Source organism: Protomyctophum parallelum (genome assembly GCF_964188405.1).
Source record: "Protomyctophum parallelum genome assembly, chromosome: 7".
NCBI classification, from domain to species: Eukaryota; Metazoa; Chordata; class Actinopteri; order Myctophiformes; family Myctophidae; genus Protomyctophum; species Protomyctophum parallelum.
The window spans coordinates 50,041,335-50,063,058 of NC_139705.1; the positions used below are offsets into that span (position 1 = coordinate 50,041,335).

General features: G+C 47.8%; 1 protein-coding gene across 1 annotated transcript in view; it reads left to right on the plus strand.

The window, feature by feature from the left end:
- Positions 1-523: 523 nt before the first annotated feature.
- The window catches only part of map3k12 (mitogen-activated protein kinase kinase kinase 12), a gene marked incomplete at both ends in the record, with an annotated part of 28,065 nt that continues 6,864 nt past the window's right edge, over positions 524-21,724 (plus strand). The window contains 14 exon segments of the mRNA XM_083769882.1: positions 524-1,049; positions 2,922-3,105; positions 4,810-5,001; positions 6,642-6,800; positions 6,964-7,122; positions 8,331-8,439; positions 9,377-9,397; positions 9,626-9,735; positions 10,275-10,391; positions 14,832-14,966; positions 18,004-18,354; positions 18,769-19,201; positions 19,740-19,807; positions 20,914-21,205. Of these exon segments, the coding sequence (XP_083626008.1) occupies positions 524-1,049; positions 2,922-3,105; positions 4,810-5,001; positions 6,642-6,800; positions 6,964-7,122; positions 8,331-8,439; positions 9,377-9,397; positions 9,626-9,735; positions 10,275-10,391; positions 14,832-14,966; positions 18,004-18,354; positions 18,769-19,201; positions 19,740-19,807; positions 20,914-21,205 (2,856 nt within the window).

Sequence of the window (21,724 nt, forward strand, 5' to 3'; positions counted from 1 at the left end):
TTGAGGTATTTGTACTTTACTGGAGTATTTCCAATTCCCAATACTTTTACTTCTACTCCACTACATCTCAGATCCAAATATTGTACTTTTACTCCACTTATTTGAAAACTTTAGTTAATAGTTACTTTGTAGATAGGCTACAGTAACCACGTAATTCAACCCTATACATTTCGGCCATTTGAAAATAGCAGATCTACAAGCTCACATGGAAGGAGGCAGGAGGTCAGTCCGCTGCCTGAAACTGATGGGCTGGGCTGTGTTCGATCTTACTTTTTGATCATTGGCTGTCCTCTGAGCCAATGGGAAGAGAGACCTCAATGGGGGACCCATACTCTGAACGGCAGTCCTCCCAGGCTATGGCATCTATACGTCCAGAGTTGGTGGGGGGTGCTATCGAGTACGACCGGATAAATAAGACCTCGTGTCTTGTATAATTTAGAACATGTCCTCCTCATATAACTCTCTCCTTTCAGACTCCAGTCCTTCCTCCGCTCACCACCTCCTGGATGGACTCACCCCCCCGATGAGTGGGACCTGCATCCATGAGACCCCCTCCCCCTCCCTGTCGGGCTTCAGCACCCCCATCTCGGATGGGCCGTCCTACCGCCGGCTGGATGCCGGCGAGCGCACGCCCTCCAACGACTGCCGCACGCCCGAGATGGACCTGACGCCCACGCAGTGCGTGATCCGCAACCTGCTGTCCGTGGCGGAGGTGGGCGGGGCAGGACAGCCCCACACGTGCGGCAGCGGCAGCAGCCCCACCCCCAGCAGCGGCGACGGCGGCGGCGGCGGCCCCGCCCACTTTGACAACAGCGTGCTGAAGCTGCATCACGAACACGAGGCGTGTCAGTGTCAGTGCGGCGGGGGCGGGGCCGAGGCGGGGGTCAGCGCGGAGGCCGGAGGCGCCGTGCGCGGTGGCCACGCGGACAACGTGCGGCTGCAGGCGGGCGGCGGCGGGGGGTTCCTGGAGGGGCTGTTTGGGTGTCTGAAACCCGTCTGGACCATGATCGGAAAGGCCTACTCTACTGAACACAAACACACACCAGAAGGTAAGGCCTACTCTACTGAACACAAACACACACTAGAAGGTAAGGCCTACTCTACTGAACACAAACACACACCAGAAGGTAAGGCCTACTCTACTGAACACAAACACACACCAGAAGGTAAGGTCTACTCTACTGAACACAAACACACACCAGAAGGTAAGGCCTACTCTACTGAACACAAACACACACCAGAAGGTAAGGCCTACTCTACTGAACACAAACACACACCAGAAGGTAAGGCCTACTCTACTGAACACAAACACACACCAGAAGGTAAGGCCTACTCTACTGAACACAAACACACACCAGAAGGTAAGGCCTACTCTACTGAACACAAACACACACCAGAAGGTAAGGCCTACTCTACTGAACACAAACACACACCAGAAGGTAAGGCCTACTCTACTGAACACAAACACACACCAGAAGGAAAGGCCTACTCTACTGAACACAAACACACACCAGAAGGTAAGGCCTACTCTACTGAACACAAACACACACCAGAAGGAAAGGCCTACTCTACTGAACACAAACACACACCAGAAGGTAAGGCCTACTCTACTGAACACAAACACACACCAGAAGGTAAGGCCTACTCTACTGAACACAAACACACACCAGAAGGTAAGGCCTACTCTACTGAACACAGACACACACCAGAAGGTAAGGCCTACTCTACTGAACACAAACACACACCAGAAGGTAAGGCCTACTCTACTGAACACAAACACACACCAGAAGGTAAGGCCTACTCTACTGAACACAAACACACACCAGAAGGTAAGGCCTACTCTACTGAACACAAACACACACCAGAGGGTAAGGTCTACTCTACTGAACACAAACACACACCAGAAGGTAAGGCCTACCCTACTGAACACAAACACACACCAGAAGGTAAGGCCTACTCTACTGAACACAAACACACACCAGAAGGTAAGGCCTACTCTACTGAACACAAACACACACCAGAGGGTAAGGTCTACTCTACTGAACACAAACACACACCAGAAGGTAAGGCCTACTCTACTGAACACAAACACACACCAGAAGGTAAGGCCTACTCTACTGAACACAAACACACACCAGAAGGTAAGGCCTACTCTACTGAACACAAACACACACCAGAAGGTAAGGCCTACTCTACTGAACACAAACACACACCAGAAGGTAAGGCCTACTCTACTGAACACAAACACACACCAGAAGGTAAGGCCTACTCTACTGAACACAAACACACACCAGAAGGTAAGGCCTACTCTACTGAACACAAACACACACCAGAAGGTAAGGCCTACTCTACTGAACACAAACACACACCAGAAGGTAAGGCCTACTCTACTGAACACAAACACACACCAGAAGGTAAGGTCTACGTACGCACTCACGCAGCTGTTGGCGAGGTGACGTATGTGTTCAGATCTCAACACTTGGACCTCATAAACTATTCATCTGCTCGTCTCTCTTGTTCTGCACGTGCGCACATCTCTTCTTAAGACACCACGTGGTCGATGTCTCCGCCAGGATTTTAACTATTAGCTGACTAAATATACTGCTAATTTTGTCAACAGATAAAAGACCACTAAAGACCACAAATGTCCCACATGCAAACTGCTAACCTAGCCAACAATATCGTCCGTGTATCGTATCGTCAACCATGTATCGTGATGCGTATATCCGTCGTATCGCTGTTAAAATGTATGGTTCCACCCCTGCTGTGTTGCGCTGTGCGTGCAGACCCCTGGGAGGTCCCGTTCTGTTAAAATGTATGGTTCCACCCCTGCTGTGTTGCGCTGTGCGTGCAGACCCCTGGGAGGTCCCGTTAATGTAAATGTATGGTTCCACCCCTGCTGTGTTGCGCTGTGCGTGCAGACCCCTGGGAGGTCCCGTTCGAGGAGATCTCCGACCTGCAGTGGGTGGGCAGCGGCGCCCAGGGGGCGGTCTTCCTGGGCCGCTACCACGGCGAGGACGTGGCCGTGAAGAAGGTGCGCGACATCAAGGAGACGGAGATCAAACACCTCCGCAAACTCAAGCACCCCAACATCATCACCTTCAAGTAAGGAACCCTCATTCACAGCCAACCCCATACCCCTTATTTATCCCTAAACTTATTTGACATTTTTTACCATTTTAAAATAGTTCAAATAGCTGATCTACAAGCTCACAATGTGTCAATGTACATTGGCTAGTTGGACTATTTTAAAATGTTTTAAAATAGTAAAACATGGCAAATAAGTTTAGGGATAAGGGGTAAGGGGTGGTTCAAGATAGGGCCCCCAGTCTCTGGCATGCTGCCCAACAGCGATGATGTTGGTACCATTTTCCTGACATAGTATGTCAGGGAAATGGTACCAACATTATGTTGTACCTTGTTGAGTTGAGCTGCTTCTCTACAGTCATTTTCGCAATGCGGCACATTGTGAGCTTGTAGATCTGCTATTTAAAAGTACAATATTCGTCTCTGAGATGTAGTGGATTAGAAGTCAAAGTATTGGAAATTGAAAATACTCAAGTAAAGTACAAATACCTCAAAATTGTACTTGAGTAAAGAAAATTTACTTAGTTACTTTGCACCACTGTCTCTACCGCTGCCTGAGATCATCCAGCAAAACCCTGTTGAAGGTTCCAACATCTCGCCTTATTACAAAAGGCGCCCGGGGCCTTTGCTGTACGGGCCCCTCGGGCCCCTCGGGCCCCCCGGGCCTTTGCTGTACGGGCCCCTCGGCTGTGGAACTCACTGCCTCAGGCCTTTGCTGTACGGGCCCCTCGGCTGTGGAACTCACTGCCTCAGGCCTTTGCTGTACGGGCCCCTCGGCTGTGGAACTCACTGCCTCAGGCCTTTGCTGTACGGGCCCCTCGGCTGTGGAACTCACTGCCTCAGGCCTTTGCTGTACGGGCCCCTCGGCTGTGGAACTCACTGCCTCAGGCCTTTGCTGTACGGGCCCCTCGGCGCCCGGGGCCTTTGCTGTACGGGCCCCTCGGCTGTGGAACTCACTACAAAAGGCGCCCGGGCCTTTGCTGTACGGGCCCCTCGGCTGTGGAACTCACTGCCTCAGGCCTTTGCTGTACGGGCCCCTCGGCGCCCGGGGCCTTTGCTGTACGGGCCCCTCGGCTGTGGAACTCACTACAAAAGGCGCCCGGGCCTTTGCTGTACGGGCCCCTGGCTGTGGAACTCACTACAAAAGGCGCCCGGGCCTTTGCTGTACGGGCCCCTGGCTGTGGAACTCACTACAAAAGGCGCCCGGGCCTTTGCTGTACGGGCCCCTGGCTGTGGAACTCACTGCCTGAGGATCTCAGGCTGGCTAACTCAGTAGGCCTGTCCTCTTTTAAATCGCGATTAAAAACTCACCTTTATTGCACAGCCTTTTTCATGAAATGTTTTAATTGTGTTTCTTTTGTTTTGTTTTATTGTTATTGTATTTTTACTGCTATTATTATCTGTAAAGCACTTTGTAAACTGTTTTTTTGGAAAAGGTGCTATATAAATAAAGTTATTATTATTATACTCTCACACATTGCCATTTCCCACCACATCTCTCCTCTCTGCTCCGCTCTCCTCTCCTCTCCTCTCCTCTCCTCTCCTCTCCTCTCCTCTCCTCTCCTCTCCTCTCCTCTCCTCTCCTCTCCTCTCCTCTCCTCTCCTCTCCTCTCCTCTCCTCTCCTCTCCTCTCCTCTCCTCCCCTCCCCTCTCCTCCCCTCTGCTCCCCTCCCCTCCCCTCCCCTCCCCTCCGCTCCCCTCCCCCCCTCCCTCCCCTCCCAGGGGGATCTGCACCCAGGCCCCGTGCTACTGCATCCTGATGGAGTACTGTGCCCAGGGGCAGCTCTACGAGGTCCTCCGAGCCGGACGGAAGATCACCCCCTCCCTGCTGATAGACTGGGCCATGGGCATCGCCGGGGGCATGAACTACCTCCACCTCCACAAGATCATCCACAGAGACCTCAAGTCCCCCAAGTAAGTCACTGTGGTCATCAAACACCACCAGCTTGTCCATCTGCTACTTGTGGATCTGCTACCTTTGCAGAGCTACCAACCTGCACACATTTTGTGTACCAACCACGCAATTATAGGTGTATAGACACCTAGAATTGCGTGGTTGGTACACAAAATGTGTGCAGGTTGGTAGCTCTGCCTTTGATGCTTAATTGAGGGTATGCACATGACATCATCGTACCTGGAAGTTATGTGGGAACGCCCACTGAGTGGCACTACTTTCTGGCCCATTCATCCACACAGAAAAGTCCTGTCTGATTGCATTAAACAATGTTAAACTCACCAACATTGCAGCTGTACGAAAAGCTTGAATTCTCCTCTTTCTATCTGCAAAGTTTTTGTTTCATAAAAATCCACCATAGAAACGTTATGAGCTACTTTCTGTCAAGAAATAACCCTGCATTTGATTATTAAGTGTCAGAGTTCGGAAGTGATTGTTTTCATCATTTTGCTGCCTCCTGCATTATGTGACATTTAGAAACAGGTGCTACGCAGGACGGTTGAGTGATTTCCAACGAGCGCTTCCAAACTCCAACACTCCAACATGCTGCTCAATGTTTTGCCACTCAGTCTAGATGAGGGGGGGCGTGTCCTGATGGGGAGAATCATGCATGTGCATACTCTCTATTGTGTGACACTGTAGCAAGATCAAGTAGGGCGTTAATGTCCCCCCTAAACAACACAAACGTTTAAATATGGATATAAGAGTTTCTGCCTGACAACGGCATGTTGTTGACCTGAAGCGTGCTACAGTGTGGCTGGGCGGAGCATGGAGCACGGAGCACAGCATGGTGTCAACCGAGCCAGTTGAAAGGAAGGTCAGAGCTGGTGATTATACGATAGCACAGCAAAGTAAGGAGGCACAGGTCTGGCATTTGAGCACATATTACTCGGTTGTTAACTGACAAAAATCTTAGAAACTGGAAGAGAATGTCATTTGAAAATGTTACACGAGAGAGAACAGTATAATGCATCTATTTAATGACCTACTGGAGGGCTGATTCCAGCCCACTTTGATGCTGGCCATGGTGCTGGAATTCTTTCACTCTGTTTTTATACACAGGTTTAATGTTAGTTTTTAGTTCAATGTTTGTTTTGTAAACGCCATTGACAATGAAGGGAAAATCTACGTCATAATTTGCCTCATTAGTCATTACTCATATTGTCTCTTTGTTTATTGTTAATGGCGTTTAATGTTTACATTTGCACCGTTTGTTTTACATCACCTAATCAACATGAGTTAGACTTTATTATATTAGCGCCTCACTTCACACAGGTGTGTTCTAATGTATTTGGGTCCCAATGGAAATGCTGACAGAACTAGACGGTAATTAAATGTTGCTGCTGCGAGCCGTCAGCAATGAAAGTAGGATATTGTATTCAGTCTTGGTTTGAAGAAATGCCAAACTAGACCCACAGTTAACAGGAATGAAAGGAACGCTTGAGGCTTGAATAAGATTGGCTTCTTCACTCTTTGTAAAACTAACACAAAAAACAATATCATAATGTTCAAAACTGTGAAATAAACGACATAAAAACAAATTATTCCGAAAAATAAAGCCCCCCGTAATGATGTATCTTCTGCCCTGTGCTTTTTACAGCATGCTGATCACACACGACGACCTGGTAAAGATCTCCGACTTCGGTACCGCCAAGGAGCTCAGCGACAAAAGCACCAAGATGTCTTTCGCTGGCACAGTGGCGTGGATGGCCCCCGAAGTCATCAGGAACGAGCCGGTGTCAGAGAAAGTCGATGTCTGGTAAATGTAAAACTAACTAACGGCTTTCAGTCTGAATAATGAAGTGTAACGAAATCAGGCTACTGGAACACCACAAAGATAAAGCAATGATTGCACATCTCTTGCCTTTGTGCAGAGGTGCAGTGGGTCATTACTGTAAGTCATAATTATGTCATTGTGGCAGGTCGTTTGGGGTGGTGTTGTGGGAGATGCTCACCGGAGAAGTCCCGTACAAGGACGTGGACTCGTCCGCCATCATCTGGGGCGTGGGCAACAACAGTCTGCAGCTGCCCATCCCAGAGAGCTGCCCCGACGGATTCAAGATCCTCCTCCGGCAGACCTGGTGAGTAGCCTCGTGTCACCAGACTTCCCACCTCGGAGGAAAGCCTGTTATTCATTAACCTCGTGTCACCAGACTTCCCACCTCGGAGGAAAGCCTGTTAGGACAGACCTGGTGAGTAGCCTCGTGTCACCAGACTTCCCACCTCGGAGGAAAGCCTGTTAGGACAGACCTGGTGAGTAGCCTCGTGTCACCAGACTTCCCACCTCGGAGGAAAGCCTGTTAGTCATTCCAAACTGGCCTGTGTGATCTGGTCTAGGCCACTGAAACTGAAAAAAGTCTGGTTTGGTGATTCCGGTTTTTTCGACAGTGTGAGATGGAGGGTGACTGATTTAAGCAGTCACACCTGGCCTGAGTCAAACTAGAACTGAACTCAGAGCTGGGTGTGGAGAGCTATCGCCTCTCCTCTGTCCGGACAGAGGCTCTCTCCTGGGTGTTTGTGGAGATGACTGATTTAACCTGTTGTGCCTTGATCAAGTCCATGCACAACAGGTGCGCCGCCACACCTCTAAATCTGTGACCCTCCATCTCACAGACAGTTCCCCCAATCCCCATTTAAAATACTGCATCTAGTTTAGCCTCCCAGTCGCTACGAGTTGGAAAAATATCGATTTACCAAACAAACTATTCCTAGGAGCTAAACTACGCCGCATCAAGGGTTTTATTTGGTAGGCCCTAAAATTATGATGCCCTTGATCGCGGGGAATTATCTTGGGTAATTCTGTTTCCGGTTTGGTGGTTCTGGCCTGATGACTTCAAACCAGTGACTACTCAGACATATCGGTCGGATTGGCAGTGCGACGTACCGTAGGTGTGATGTGGGAGTTTCCAACCCCAGCTTCAGTAGATGGAAGGCTTTGGAACGACCTGCACATGCAGGAAAACGCGTGTTAGCCTTATGTTATGCTTTAGCTATTGAAAAATAGCAGATCTACAAGCTCATAGCGCGCCACTGAGTGGCGCACTACAAGCTTGTAGGTCTGCTATTTTTGAAAAATCGAAGAACGACTGACATAGAAACATAGCTTTTTCAGAAAATGGTCAGGATGTAGAAGACATTTTTTTAATCTGATCTCAGGTCAGAACGGGTTAAAGTCGACCCATAACTGAATTTATTTTAACACATAAGTACACGTAGTGAACCGTGGAACGGCACAGAGTCCTTCTGAACGGCACAGAGTCCTTCTGAAAGCCTCCCGTTGTCTTCACAGGAACTGCAAGCCCAGGAGCAGGCCTTCCTTCAGGCAGATCCTGCTGCATCTGGACATCGCCTCAGCAGACCTGCTCTCCACCCCCCAGGAGACCTACTTCAAGTCTCAGGTACGTCAGCAGACCTGCTCTCCACCCCCCAGGAGACCTACTTCAAGTCTCAGGTACGTCAGCAGACCTGCTCTCCACCCCGCAGGAGACCTACTTCAAGTCTCAGGTACGTCAGCAGACCTGCTCTCCACCCCCCAGGAGACCTACTTCAAGTCTCAGGTACGTCAGCAGACCTGCTCTCCACCCCGCAGGAGACCTACTTCAAGTCTCAGGTACGTCAGCAGACCTGCTCTCCACCCCCCAGGAGACCTACTTCAAGTCTCAGGTACGTCAGCAGACCTGCTCTCCACCTCCCAGGAGACCTACTTCAAGTCTCAGGTACGTCAGCAGACCTGCTCTCCACCCCCCAGGAGACCTACTTCAAGTCTCAGGTACGTCAGCAGACCTGCTCTCCACCCCCCAGGAGACCTACTTCAAGTCTCAGGTACGTCAGCAGACCTGCTCTCCACCCCCCAGGAGACCTACTTCAAGTCTCAGGTACGTCAGCAGACCTGCTCTCCACCCCCCAGGAGACCTACTTCAAGTCTCAGGTACGTCAGCAGACCTGCTCTCCACCCCGCAGGAGACCTACTTCAAGTCTCAGGTACGTCAGCAGACCTGCTCTCCACCCCCCAGGAGACCTACTTCAAGTCTCAGGTACGTCAGCAGACCTGCTCTCCACCCCCCAGGAGACCTACTTCAAGTCTCAGGTACGTCAGCAGACCTGCTCTCCACCCCCCAGGAGACCTACTTCAAGTCTCAGGTACGTCAGCAGACCTGCTCTCCACCCCGCAGGAGACCTACTTCAAGTCTCAGGTACGTCAGCAGACCTGCTCTCCACCCCCCAGGAGACCTACTTCAAGTCTCAGGTACGTCAGCAGACCTGCTCTCCACCCCACAGCCAGGAGACCTACTTCAAGTCTCAGGTACGTCAGCAGACCTGCTCTCCACCCCCCAGGAGACCTACTTCAAGTCTCAGGTACGTTTGGTTCACTGTACTGGGATGCTGCATCGAACTTCAATATCATTGCTCTCGGGGAAGAAACCTCTTATCTCCATATTTAAACCTTTTGTATTTTACGCCGGCCTACGTGATCATAATATAGCGTCACACAAAAAGTCTAGTAGAAGATCTACTTTGCGTTTCGAGCATGCCGATCTCAGTTACATTCGACAGCTGCACTTCAATGTTAATGTCATTCACCAGGCGGAGTGGCGGGAAGAGGTGAAGCAGCACTTTGAGAAGATTAAATCTGAAGGTACCTGCCTCCACCGCCTGGACGAGGAGCTGATCAACCGACGCAGAGAGGAGCTCAGGTCTGTGTTCCACCCGCGGGTCATCTTTCTCTATACAAGGTTTACCGTGGGTTTTACAGCGGCTAAAAGGCACGCCGTGGAGCGGAGGGCTTCCGAGTTCCGACCCTCTTAGCCGTTGGAAAATCTGGAATTATATTTTCTAAAATGTACACCTAATAATAAGGCAACATGATGTTCTAATTACAATTCCACTATACAAGAAAGTAGTCCCTATGTGACTGCCTGCACAAACCAGGGAGTTTCTGTGCAAATAAATACAGTGCTGGGGTATATGGAGCGGCTATCATCGGCCACTAGTATGAACAGTCTAACAGTATATAATAATGCTATACAGCATCCATAATGAGTTAATAACGATACATGGTGGTCTGTTTATCAGGGCCTTTTCACGTTGTCCCATAATATTCCAGTGTCCCTCCTTTATCCACTGAATAGAAAAGAAGGGCCTCGAGTGCATTTTCTTTTGTACCGCGAGTATTTAGAGTCCCTCATGCAGAGCCAAGATGTCATTAGTAACCCCTTCTCTGCGTTCCTTTCAGGCATGCGTTGGACATCCGTGAGCACTATGAGCGCAAGCTGGAGAGGGCCAACAACCTGTACATGGAGCTGAACGCCGTCATGTTGCAGCTGGAGCTCAAAGAGAAGGAGCTACAGAGGTACCTACTGTACCGTTTAAACACAACATATACAGCAGGGTTCCCCAATTAATTTTCCTCACGGGCCATATTTTGACTAGGGTACCAGGCTGGGGGCCGAGTCGGCACGCGCGAGGTCGAGGTCTTGCCCTGAAATTAATGTTCAGGGCAAGACCCCATTTGAAAAGGACCCCCAGTTTGACATGCAGAGGCTACTGACCCCCATTTAATGCCATTTATATCTGGGGACCCCCCCCCCCCCCCCCTGATATACAGTATGCTGTTCAAACCAGGGGTTCTCACAGTGAGGTCCAAGGACCTAGAGAAGGAGCTACAGAGGTACTGTACCTACTGTACCGTTTAAACCCACAACATATACAGTATGCTGTTCAAACCAGGGGCTCTCACAGTGAGGTCCAAGGTCCTAGAGGGCTAGTGTTGGGAAACGTACTCACATTCTTTGACGTAGCAAACGTATCTGTAGTGCCCAAAGCCCTATATACTTCTGGCACAATTTACAATTTACAATTTAGGCATTTAGCAGACGCTCTTAATCCAGAGCGACTTACATTTAAGCAAGAACAAAAGCATGGGAATACATCACATAAAAGCATTTATCATGAAACATGCGTAAGCTAAGAAAGTAACAGTGGAATATCTATATAATGAAACTATACATACACTATACATAATAAACTATACATATTTACTAATATGCTATACATATGTACTATGACGTGCTATGACTATATACAATACAATTATAGTGCTGTCTACATAACATGCTATAAGTCTGTGTCAAATGCTATCTAAGCCAACAGAAATGCTATCTAAGGGGTTAGGGTAAGTGCTATGGGCCATGATGGAGTCTGAAAAGGTGGGTTTTCAGGCTACGGCGGAAGATTGGGAGTGATGCTGCAGTTCTGACTGCAATGGGAAGTGCATTCCACAGTTTTGGAGCCAGAAGGGAGAAGAGTTTGGGACGTGTGGAGCGTTGTCCCGGCGTTTTTAGTGAGGGTACTTCCAGTTTCCCTGCGTTGGCTGATCTGAGTGCGCGGGAGGGTGGCACTACTGGTTACTGACGGCTAGAAGGTTGTTCAGACGTGTGCTCTACTGCTCTCTAATAACTACAGTCCAAACGCTTTGTCGAGTTGATAAATTATATTTATTCTCACCGTCCTATACTTCAGTAAGAAATGAATACATAAATAAACTGTCGCATAGATATAGAGTCAGACCACAGCTCCTCAAAACACAGTTTAAAACAGTGTGCCTCTGCCCGTCAGCAACACCTGTGCTCAATCAGGGACTAGGCTTAACCCATTCTGAACGGGCACCCATTTTGGTGTTGGCATCATGTTATGCTTTAGCTATTGAAAAATAGCAGATCTACAAGCTCATATCGCGCCACCGAGTGGCGCGATACGAGCTTGTAGGTCTGCTATTTTTGAAAAATCGAACAGCGACTGACATTTCTAGAATCTGATCTCAGGTCAGAATGGGTTCATCAGACCAGTGTGTGTCCGGCGGAAACCTCGTATGAATCTGATCTCAGGTCAGAATGGGTTAAAACAGTGTGCCTCTGCCTGTCAGCAACACCTGTGCTCAATCAGGGACTAGGCTTAAATGCCCTGGGTAACCATGGCAACTTTGGCCTCGCCCATGTCCTGCTGCGATGGCATCAATATATACAAAACAAAGAGTCATAATGGCTCTTACAGTATCAATATATACAAAACAAAGAGTCATAATGGCTCTTACTGTATCAATATTGCAATGTATAAATAAATACTTTTACGAAAAAGTAGAAGTCTGGAATTAAAACATTTACTTGGGTAAAAGTACAAAATTATTGGTATCAAAATGTACTTAAAGTACCAAAAGTAGAAAGTAGGCTACTCAGAGTCATTATGCAGAATGTCCCATTTCACAACTTTTCAAAATCTTTTGAAAATACAAAATAGCAGATGCTGAAAAGGTTTGAGAACCAGTGGTTTAAAGTTTAAAGTGGTTTAAACTTTAAACCACTGGTAGATCAGCTTTGTTATGTCTGTTTTCGCCCAAATGTTCTCCTATTATGACAATAGCCACATCATGTGGTTGACCCCGCCCGATACAGATTAACACATTCTAAGGACATTAATAAAAAAACATACTGTTTATAACGAAGCCTTAATCACGGTCTCCGTGGCAACTCCACTTCACTGTCAATTCGCCCGCGTCTTCCAGTGAAGACACGGCCCGCCTCTCTGTAGTCATAGCGACAAGGAAACCAGCTGGACAGGTTCAGTAGAAACATTTTGCCGTCCAAATGGATCCATTTTGGCCCTTATGCCCTTCACTTACAATGTATTTTCCAGGCAGAGAGAAACAGAGAGAAACTGGCTTCCCTTGGCACGGTGAATTGACCCTGTATCGTGTTTACAAAAGCATTTTGTGTTTTCCAACGGTCTAACGCCAATGTTTCGCCCACACACAGCCCAAAATGTAACTTTCAGAGCGAGAGAAGCACTTTTTGTCTGTTTCCAAAGTTGCCGCTGTTCTGACCTACCGTAAAATGGCAAATAGAACCAAATGGAAAATTTGAGAGTGTACAAATGGACCCTTATGGGTCTGTAACTATGAGATCCATACCATGGACCATACGGTCCATATTTTGGTCCCATTTGGACACTGAGAATTTTACAACGTTGTCATCCCAGAGATATAGATAAAACATTATTTTGTTCATTATAGAAAAAGTCTCTGGTTAAGAAGTACTGTTATGGGCCTGGGCCATGGCTCAACGGTCCAGGCACCTTGGCTGGTAATCCAGTCTGGCAGTGTGCCGTGGGTTCGACTCCCGATCCCGACGGCCTTTACTGCTCTCTCTCCCCATTTCCTGTCAGCCTACTGTCTGCCCCTCCATAAAATATATAAAATAAAGGCGAAAGCCAAAAAAGAAACATAAAAAAAAAAGAAGAAGTACTGTGACGTGTTGTGTTGTTCCAGGAGAGAGCAGTCTCTGGATAAGAAGTACCGTTATATTTTGTGTTGTTCCAGGAGAGAGCAGTCTCTGGATAAGAAGTACCGTTATATTTTGTGTTGTTCCAGGAGAGAGCATTCTCTGGATAAGAAGTACCGTTATATTTTGTGTTGTTCCAGGAGAGAGCAGTCTCTGGATAAGAAGTACCGTTATATTTTGTGTTGTTCCAGGAGAGAGCATTCTCTGGATAAGAAGTACCGTTATATTTTGTGTTGTTCCAGGAGAGAGCATTCTCTGGATAAGAAGTACCGTTATATTTTGTGTTGTTCCAGGAGAGAGCAGTCTCTGGATAAGAAGTAGGCTACCGTTATATTTTGTGTTGTTCCAGGAGAGCGCATTCTCTGGATAAGAAGTAGGCTACCGTTATATTTTGTGTTGTTCCAGGAGAGAGCAGTCTCTGGATAAGAAGTAGGCTACCGTTATATTTTGTGTTGCTCCAGGAGAGAGCATTCTCTGGATTAGAAGTACTGTGATGTGTTGTGTTGCTCCAGCAGAGAGCATTCTCTGGATTAGAAGTACTGTGATGTGTTGTGTTGCTCCAGCAGAGAGCATTCTCTGGATAAGAAGTAGGCTACCGTTATATTTTGTGTTGCTCCAGGAGAGAGCATTCTCTGGATTAGAAGTACTGTGATGTGTTGTGTTGCTCCAGCAGAGAGCATTCTCTGGATAAGAAGTAGGCTACCGTTATATTTTGTGTTGCTCCAGGAGAGAGCATTCTCTGGATTAGAAGTACTGTGATGTGTTGTGTTGCTCCAGCAGAGAGCATTCTCTGGATTAGAAGTACTGTGATGTGTTGTGTTGCTCCAGCAGAGAGCATTCTCTGGATAAGAAGTAGGCTACCGTTATATTTTGTGTTGCTCCAGGAGAGAGCATTCTCTGGATTAGAAGTACTGTGATGTGTTGTGTTGCTCCAGCAGAGAGCATTCTCTGGATTAGAAGTACTGTGATGTGTTGTGTTGCTCCAGCAGAGAGCATTCTCTGGATAAGAAGTAGGCTACCGTTATATTTTGTGTTGCTCCAGGAGAGAGCATTCTCTGGATTAGAAGTACTGTGATGTGTTGTGTTGCTCCAGCAGAGAGCATTCTCTGGATAAGAAGTAGGCTACCGTTATATTTTGTGTTGCTCCAGGAGAGAGCATTCTCTGGATAAGAAGTACCGTTATATTTTGTGTTGTTCCAGGAGAGAGAGCATTCTCTGCATAAGAAGTACTGTTATATTTTGTGTTGTTCCAGGAGAGAGCATTCTCTGGATAAGAAGTACCGTTATATTTTGTGTTGTTCCAGGAGAGAGCATTCTCTGGATAAGAAGTACTGTGATGTGTTGTGTTGCTCCAGCAGAGAGCATTCTCTGGATAAGAAGTACTGTGATGTTTTGTGTTGTTCCAGGAGAGAGCATTCTCTGCATAAGAAGTACCGTTATATTTTGTGTTGTTCCAGGAGAGAGCATTCTCTGGATAAGAAGTGTCCCGGCCTGTTGAAACATCACACCTCCAGACAGAGCAGCTCCTCCAACAACATGGACAAGTTCATCAAGAAGAGGAACGTGCCACAGAAACTGCCCTCTGGAAAGAGGTGCATATAACATTAACCCATTCTTAATCAGTAGTTCTCACACCTTCTATTTAACGTTAGAAAATAGCAGATGTAGGCCTACAAGTGATGCTCTAGCGAGCTTGTATGTCTGCTATTTTTGAATAGCCAACGCAAAAAAATCTAAAATGACACAGATGTTTTCTCGGCTCTATTGGGTTGGTACTCACCTTTGCTTAGAGTCCCTGACGTCACGTGTTCATCCCCTGCGGGTCACGGAGGTAATTTTTCTACGGACAATAATATTGGGGCATCGTAAAATCATTGTCTTAAGAATTGTGGTCCAACAATAAACAAATTATTCCGGTGCTATGGGAGGTGGCTCTGTATCGTTTACCATAGTCAGTCACTTATATATACAGATATATTTGATCTGTTTCTGACGAAAATTAAATTAATGTAATTTGTAGGCGCAACGTTAGTGTTTTCTCGCTGTCAGTTGATGCTTCATATCCATATGAGCCAAACCACCGGGCTCATTCGTTTCTTTTTGGAACAGAGTCATTTTACGCCGACTGTAAAGTTGGCCGAGTGGCCAAGGCTCCAAAAAGTGACAGAATCCAGCAATACCAGGGTTTTATTTCTCCCCGATGCAGCACTATTTACAGTGGATTAAGGCCTAACAGACCAACAAAAACACTGAAGACTAAACCCACAAAAAGACAGGTGAAACTTAGCTTGAAAGCAAATTAGGAAACAAAAACACAGAATGTAAGAAACTGTATTAGGCTTTATAAACCCTTCCAAAAAGGGGATCCCTAGCAGCTCTCCCTGGGTGTTACCTGCTTGTTGCCCAAGCCTCTACTGAACCTCAGCATCCTGCAGCCTCCCTTTGATACTAGGTGAGACCATACCAAGAACACAGAATGAATTGGTAAGCACTTAACTCAAATAAGACAAACTACGGCCCATGAGTTGATTTACACAATTATATATGGTTTTACTAAACCTATTCCAAATACACGAAAACATTTCAGGCGCCACATTATTAACATAAGAGAACATTATAACACAAGAGCTCTTGAAACACTAGACAAAGGCCCCTTTTCCACTAGCAAGGTGGAACCAGAACTTTCCAGAACCTGAACCTATTTTTTTTAGTTCTGGGTTCTGGTTATATGGAAACAGAAGCAGAACTTGGTTCTGGAACTTCACAGGTTCCTGGTAGTTCTGGGATCTGGAAAGTTCTAGTTCTGGTTCTTGTTCCACCCCATAGTGGAAAAGAGGCCAAACACCCCTCCTGCTCTATAGCACTTGGTACCTTCCCCCACTCAATCAAGAGGATCACCAGTACTGCAGGAGAGCCAGGTGCCAAACAATCATCATTAGACACAATTCCCAGTCAACAGAAATGCTGTTAAAACCCCCGCACCATCTTTGTATCCTTTTTTATAATTCATTGTCTGTACAAATAATATATAAACTTTATTACAGGCTCGTGGCCCACAGGGTAAGACAGTACATCACAAATACGAGAATACAAATAAAATAAAATAAAAAGACAGTACATTTACCCAGCCCAACAGGTTACTACTCTAGGCGAGGCACTTACACCAGTGTCCTCTGATGGTAGAAGTGTACCTTAATAAAATAAGAACAACAGGCAACACTAATGACGGTCCAGTCACACCGTCCTCCATTGCTGTTAAATGGAAGCAGCTGTGTATTAGTGTATGGCTGTTTGTTCCCCTTTAGTCTATAGGGTCGGTGACGGTTATCTATAGGGCACGGGCTGCCCCGTGACACCGACGATTAAACACGTCTATGGGAATTCAGAATGGGGGGAAGAAAACTGTGACCTATATGTAGGACGCATACATTACATCAGACTTCTATGGAATTATGACATTTCTGTTCATTTCATAAGCTATTGTATACAGAGTGCCATAACCCGGCCCGCAGGAGCAGTGTTCAAAATAACAATAATTTATTTACAAGAGATAACTAATATTAACTTAACCCATTCTGACCTGAGATCAGATTCATACGAGGTTTTCCACTGGACACACACTGGTCTGATTAAACCCATTCTGACCTGAGATCAGATTAAAAAAATGTCAGTCGTTCTTCGATTTTTCAAAAATAGCAGACCTACAAGCTCATATCGCGCCACTCGGTGGCGCGATATGAGCTTGTAGATCTGCTATTTTTCAATAGCTAAAGCATAACATGATGCTGACACCAAAATGGGTGCCCGGTGAGAATGGGTTAATATAAAGAATGCTTCAGAATGTATGAGATGTGGAAGTCAGTGAGATCAGTGGTGTCAGTGTGGATGTGTGGTTAGTATGGTGAAGGTGTGTTGTAGTGTGCAAATCAAACAGCAAAGGGAAACAAACAGAGGGGTGCTGTCATCTGGAGAGGGACCAAGAGAATGGCTGGCAAGGGTTTCAGGAGCACTGATCAGGTGCTTCAAATGCACCTAATGAGGAGTCTCAAGTGGGCCGACGCCCACATGATCTGTGGGAGAAACACACACGGCAGTACACCATACAGTGGCGTGCACAGATAGACACTAGGGGGTGCTAGAGCACCCCCTGCCCTTTTGGCAATGTGCTAAAAAAAAACGTTTTCTTTTTTTCTTACTTTTTAGTGTGTGGACCATGCGGTGACATTGATCAAATCTTGATAAAAAAAACGCTTCTACTATATTATTTAGGCCCCCACAATCTAAAGCTATGTTTCTATGTCAGTGGTTCTTCGATAAAAAAATAAATAGCAGACCTACAAGCTCGTAGCGCGCCACTCGGTGGCGCGCTATGAGCTTGTAGATCTGCTATTTTTCAATAGCTAAAGCACCAAAATGGGTTCCCGCCCCAAAATGCGCAGCACAAGGTGCCCTTTTTTTCACTTGAGCACCTGCCCCTCTAAATGTCTGTGCACGCCACTGACACCATACACACAGCATAGGCCAGGCCAAGGGGCCGTGACAAGAGGAACGGACACATTATGACAACTACGACGATTGCTAAAAGGCAACGACTGGTGAACAGGTGTCATTTCTTTGACCTCTTCCCAGGCCAGACATCCTCAAGTCAGAGGTCATCCTCCCCAAGATGGACCTGTCGGTGCTGCAGGTCACCGTCCCGTCCTCCTGCCCCGCCCCCAACAACAACAACAACCGGACCTCCACGTCGCCCAGCCGGTCCCGCCGCGTGAAGACCCGCCACCGCAAGCCGGGCAAGGGCAGCAGCGGAGACCTGGCGGGCCTCAAGGCCACCCGCCTGCCCTCGCCATCCTCCGGTGGTCAACTGGTGGTCAACGCCATCTCTGCTGCCGGGTCGGGTGCCGGCGCCGACCCGTCCGGCAAGCAGCAGCTGCTGGACCCCAGCGCGGCCATGCGGGGGTTAAGCCACGAGCAGCAAGCCAGGTATGGTGAAGGTTTTAATATATATATATCACCCACTGACGACGGCCTTGTATCTGTATCTCAATATTTCATCGTCTTCATCTTATGTGTGTTTTCTTTGTTTTTTTTAATGCCCCTTATTTTTGAATAATTCTGAAAGTGAAAGTCTCTGTCGAAACCCATTCTGAACGGGAACCCCTTTTGGTGTTAGCATTATGTTATGCTTTAGCTATTGAAAAATAGCAGATCTACAAGCTCGTAGCGCGCCACCGAGTGGCGCGCTACGAGCTTGTAGGTCTGCTATTTTTGAAAAATCAAAGAACGACTGACACAGAAACATAGCTTTTTCAGAAAACTGTCAGGATGTAGAAGACATTTGTAGAATCTGATCTCAGGTCAGAACGGGTTAATAACCTTGTTCCACACAACACACAGGCAGCTATCGTCCTCCAGCCCGGACCTGATCTGCAGCGCCCTGGAGGCCGGGGGAGGGGGGAGCCACGTGAAGACGAAGGGAGACCCCTCCTCCTCCTCGTCCGCCGGGGGCCGGCGGGCCTCGGAGGGCCTGGGAGGGGTGGGCGGCGTCCTGGACGACCTGGCGGAGACGCCGCCGCGCAGCGACACGCCCAGCGAGGACGCCGCCTCCTTCCCGTTCTCCAGCAGCCCCGACTCGCCCTGCGGGGGGGGGAGGGGCGCGGCCGGGGGGCGGGGCTCCCTGGGGGGCGGAGAGGACAAGGAGGAGGGGGCGGGGGCGGGCGCCGGCGCCATCCGGCTGCCCCGCGGCAGCTCGTCAGCGGGGGGGATCGGGGGGGGTCAGCACCTCACCCCCTCGGCCATCCTGTACCGGGCCGCCATCACACGGAAACAGGTACATTTAATAAAATGTAAAATACAGCAACATTTGTGACGTCATGTGGCAGCCAAGTCTATGGACTTTTAATGTTTTAGTATGATGTTTGTTTAAACACTTAATCAGGCACCCACTCACTTCAAATGAGTGGGATTTTTTTCTCTTGACAGACAAACGCGTTCCGGCGTGCAGGCCTTCGTCAGTGTCGAAATGTCCAATTTTGACACTGACGAAGGCCTGCGCGCCGAAACACGTTTGTCTGTCTGGTATGACTGCTGCTGCGGAGCCCTGTCATTATTAAAAAGACTCTTACTCGACTGAGAGTACGGATTTTATTCATTTTGAATCTGCACCCAGCACACGCCTGAAACTTTATAAGACTGTCTGAGTAGAGCAGGCCTTTTCCCTTGAAGGTTCAAGTAAGGAACCTTTATTTCACAGCTATATGTCGTGTATATCAGATGAGGTTCACGTAAGGAACCTTTACACGTTCTACTGAACATGTTCAGCTCGTCCTCATTTGTGTCTCTGTTTTTCCCCGTCGCCATGACTACAGAGGAGGGGCGTGTCTTCAGAAGAGGAGGAGGGCGAAGTCGACAGCGAAGTGGAGTTGCCACGGAGACGGTGAGCAGGGCTTTTTTTTCCATATGATGTGTTAACAGTTCTTATTATAAACCAGTGGGACGTCCATGAGAGATTCGTTCGAAATGATTAGGTCTTTCACGTGAAAAATGTTACGTTCAGGCGATCGTGGAAGTCAATACTATGTGTGACTGTGAGCACAGAGAGCGGGTTGTTCTTATCTTCACACGACAGACTGAGGTAGACCTTTAAGGCTCATACATAGTCTGGATTCTCTGTGGTTAGGTGACCACCGAACTACAACATGACGTCACAAGCCGCGGTGAAGAGCAAACCACCGCCACCGCTCCAGCCCTTCACTCTGTTTTTACTCACCACCGCTCAACGTTATTTCAGCTCCGGTGGTCAGCTCACCACCGGAGCGGTGGTCACCTCACCACCGTAAATCCAGACTATGAATAGGCATTTACTCTAGACATGCATGGCATTGCAAGTTGAACATTGTATTGTTCCTGGACAAAACAACAGTAAACACCACATTTCAGTATGAAACAAAATAAAGATGCATGGTTCCTAGACAAAGAACAGACAGTGTTTGACTAGGAGGGTTTGACTGGATTGTTGAATTCCTACAATGACCATAATGCTTTAGTGCACTGCCACACCTTGTGGAGAGGGGGAGGCTGCATGGACGTGTGAATTGTAGTCCAGGAAGGAAGTGAGACCACATTTCCATGACAAAGCTTGGTCATGAACAACATGGCGCCATACATGACTAAAATATCTAAAAACACACATTGCACACATAAAACCCCCCAGGAAATTAAAATAAGATCTGGTTGCAAAAAGGGTGAAGTGGTTCTTTAAGTTAAAGACATGCTGAAAGTCATGTGAATGTATTTTATTTTATTTTATTGTAGTTGTGTATTACTTCTATACATCATTATACTACAAAGAGGAATGTGCACATATTCCATGCGTATTGTAGTCTCACTGCGCACAGAAGGAAGGCAGAAACACTGAAAGTTGGAACGGTGAACCAATCATTTGAACTAATCTCTCTTGAACTAAATGATTCGAACACTGAACTGAACGTTAATCCCCACCGCGCCGATAAGCAACTAAAGGACGTGTTTGTTTTCTCTCAGACGTCCGACCAGCATCACCAAATGCCAGTCGGCGTCGACGTTCAGCTCAGAGAACCTGTCGGTGTCGGACGGCGAGGAGGGCCACACCACGGACCACTCCCACAGCGGCACGCCCGACGTGGTCAGCACCAACACGGACGACCGGCTGGACGGTAACCGCAGCGACGACCTGCTCTCGCAGGGCTCCGAGATCCCCGCCGACAACACAGACCCCGCGTCGGAGAGGGACGGAGCCCCCGGCGGCCGAGCCCCCAAAACGCCCCCACTGGACCTGGGACAGAATGCTAATGAGGTACGGTTACCCCAGCGGCTTCACATGCTCATGGGCACAGACATCATCATACTATAATTCTAACAATGTCTGACATTCTGTCAGAAACACCGCCGTATCTCCTCATTGCCTGCACCAATCACTCCCACTTTTCACACAGGCTTTGACCATATGAATATGGAGGTCTTAACGAAGCCCTTTTTTCGATTTGACACATTAATGATTAATAATGAATTTATTAGTGAATTAACCTCGCACCCTCACACACCTCCGCCCCTTAGCGACACCTGCATCACAGGCCACCGTTCACACTGTTACCCCACTGGCATGCTTCCTCTAGCTACCGCCGCAACACAACAAAGAGTGCCCTATACAATTTGGCGCCGCGCATGTGTGTGTGTGTGTGTTGCATCCTTTGGCCGTCTTCTCCTACTAAACCACACCGTTTGCACACATCTCACCATGCACAACACCAACAGCTAGCCTGTCCACACCTCAACCACTACTTTGCATTCATATTCATGTCATATTTACAGTACA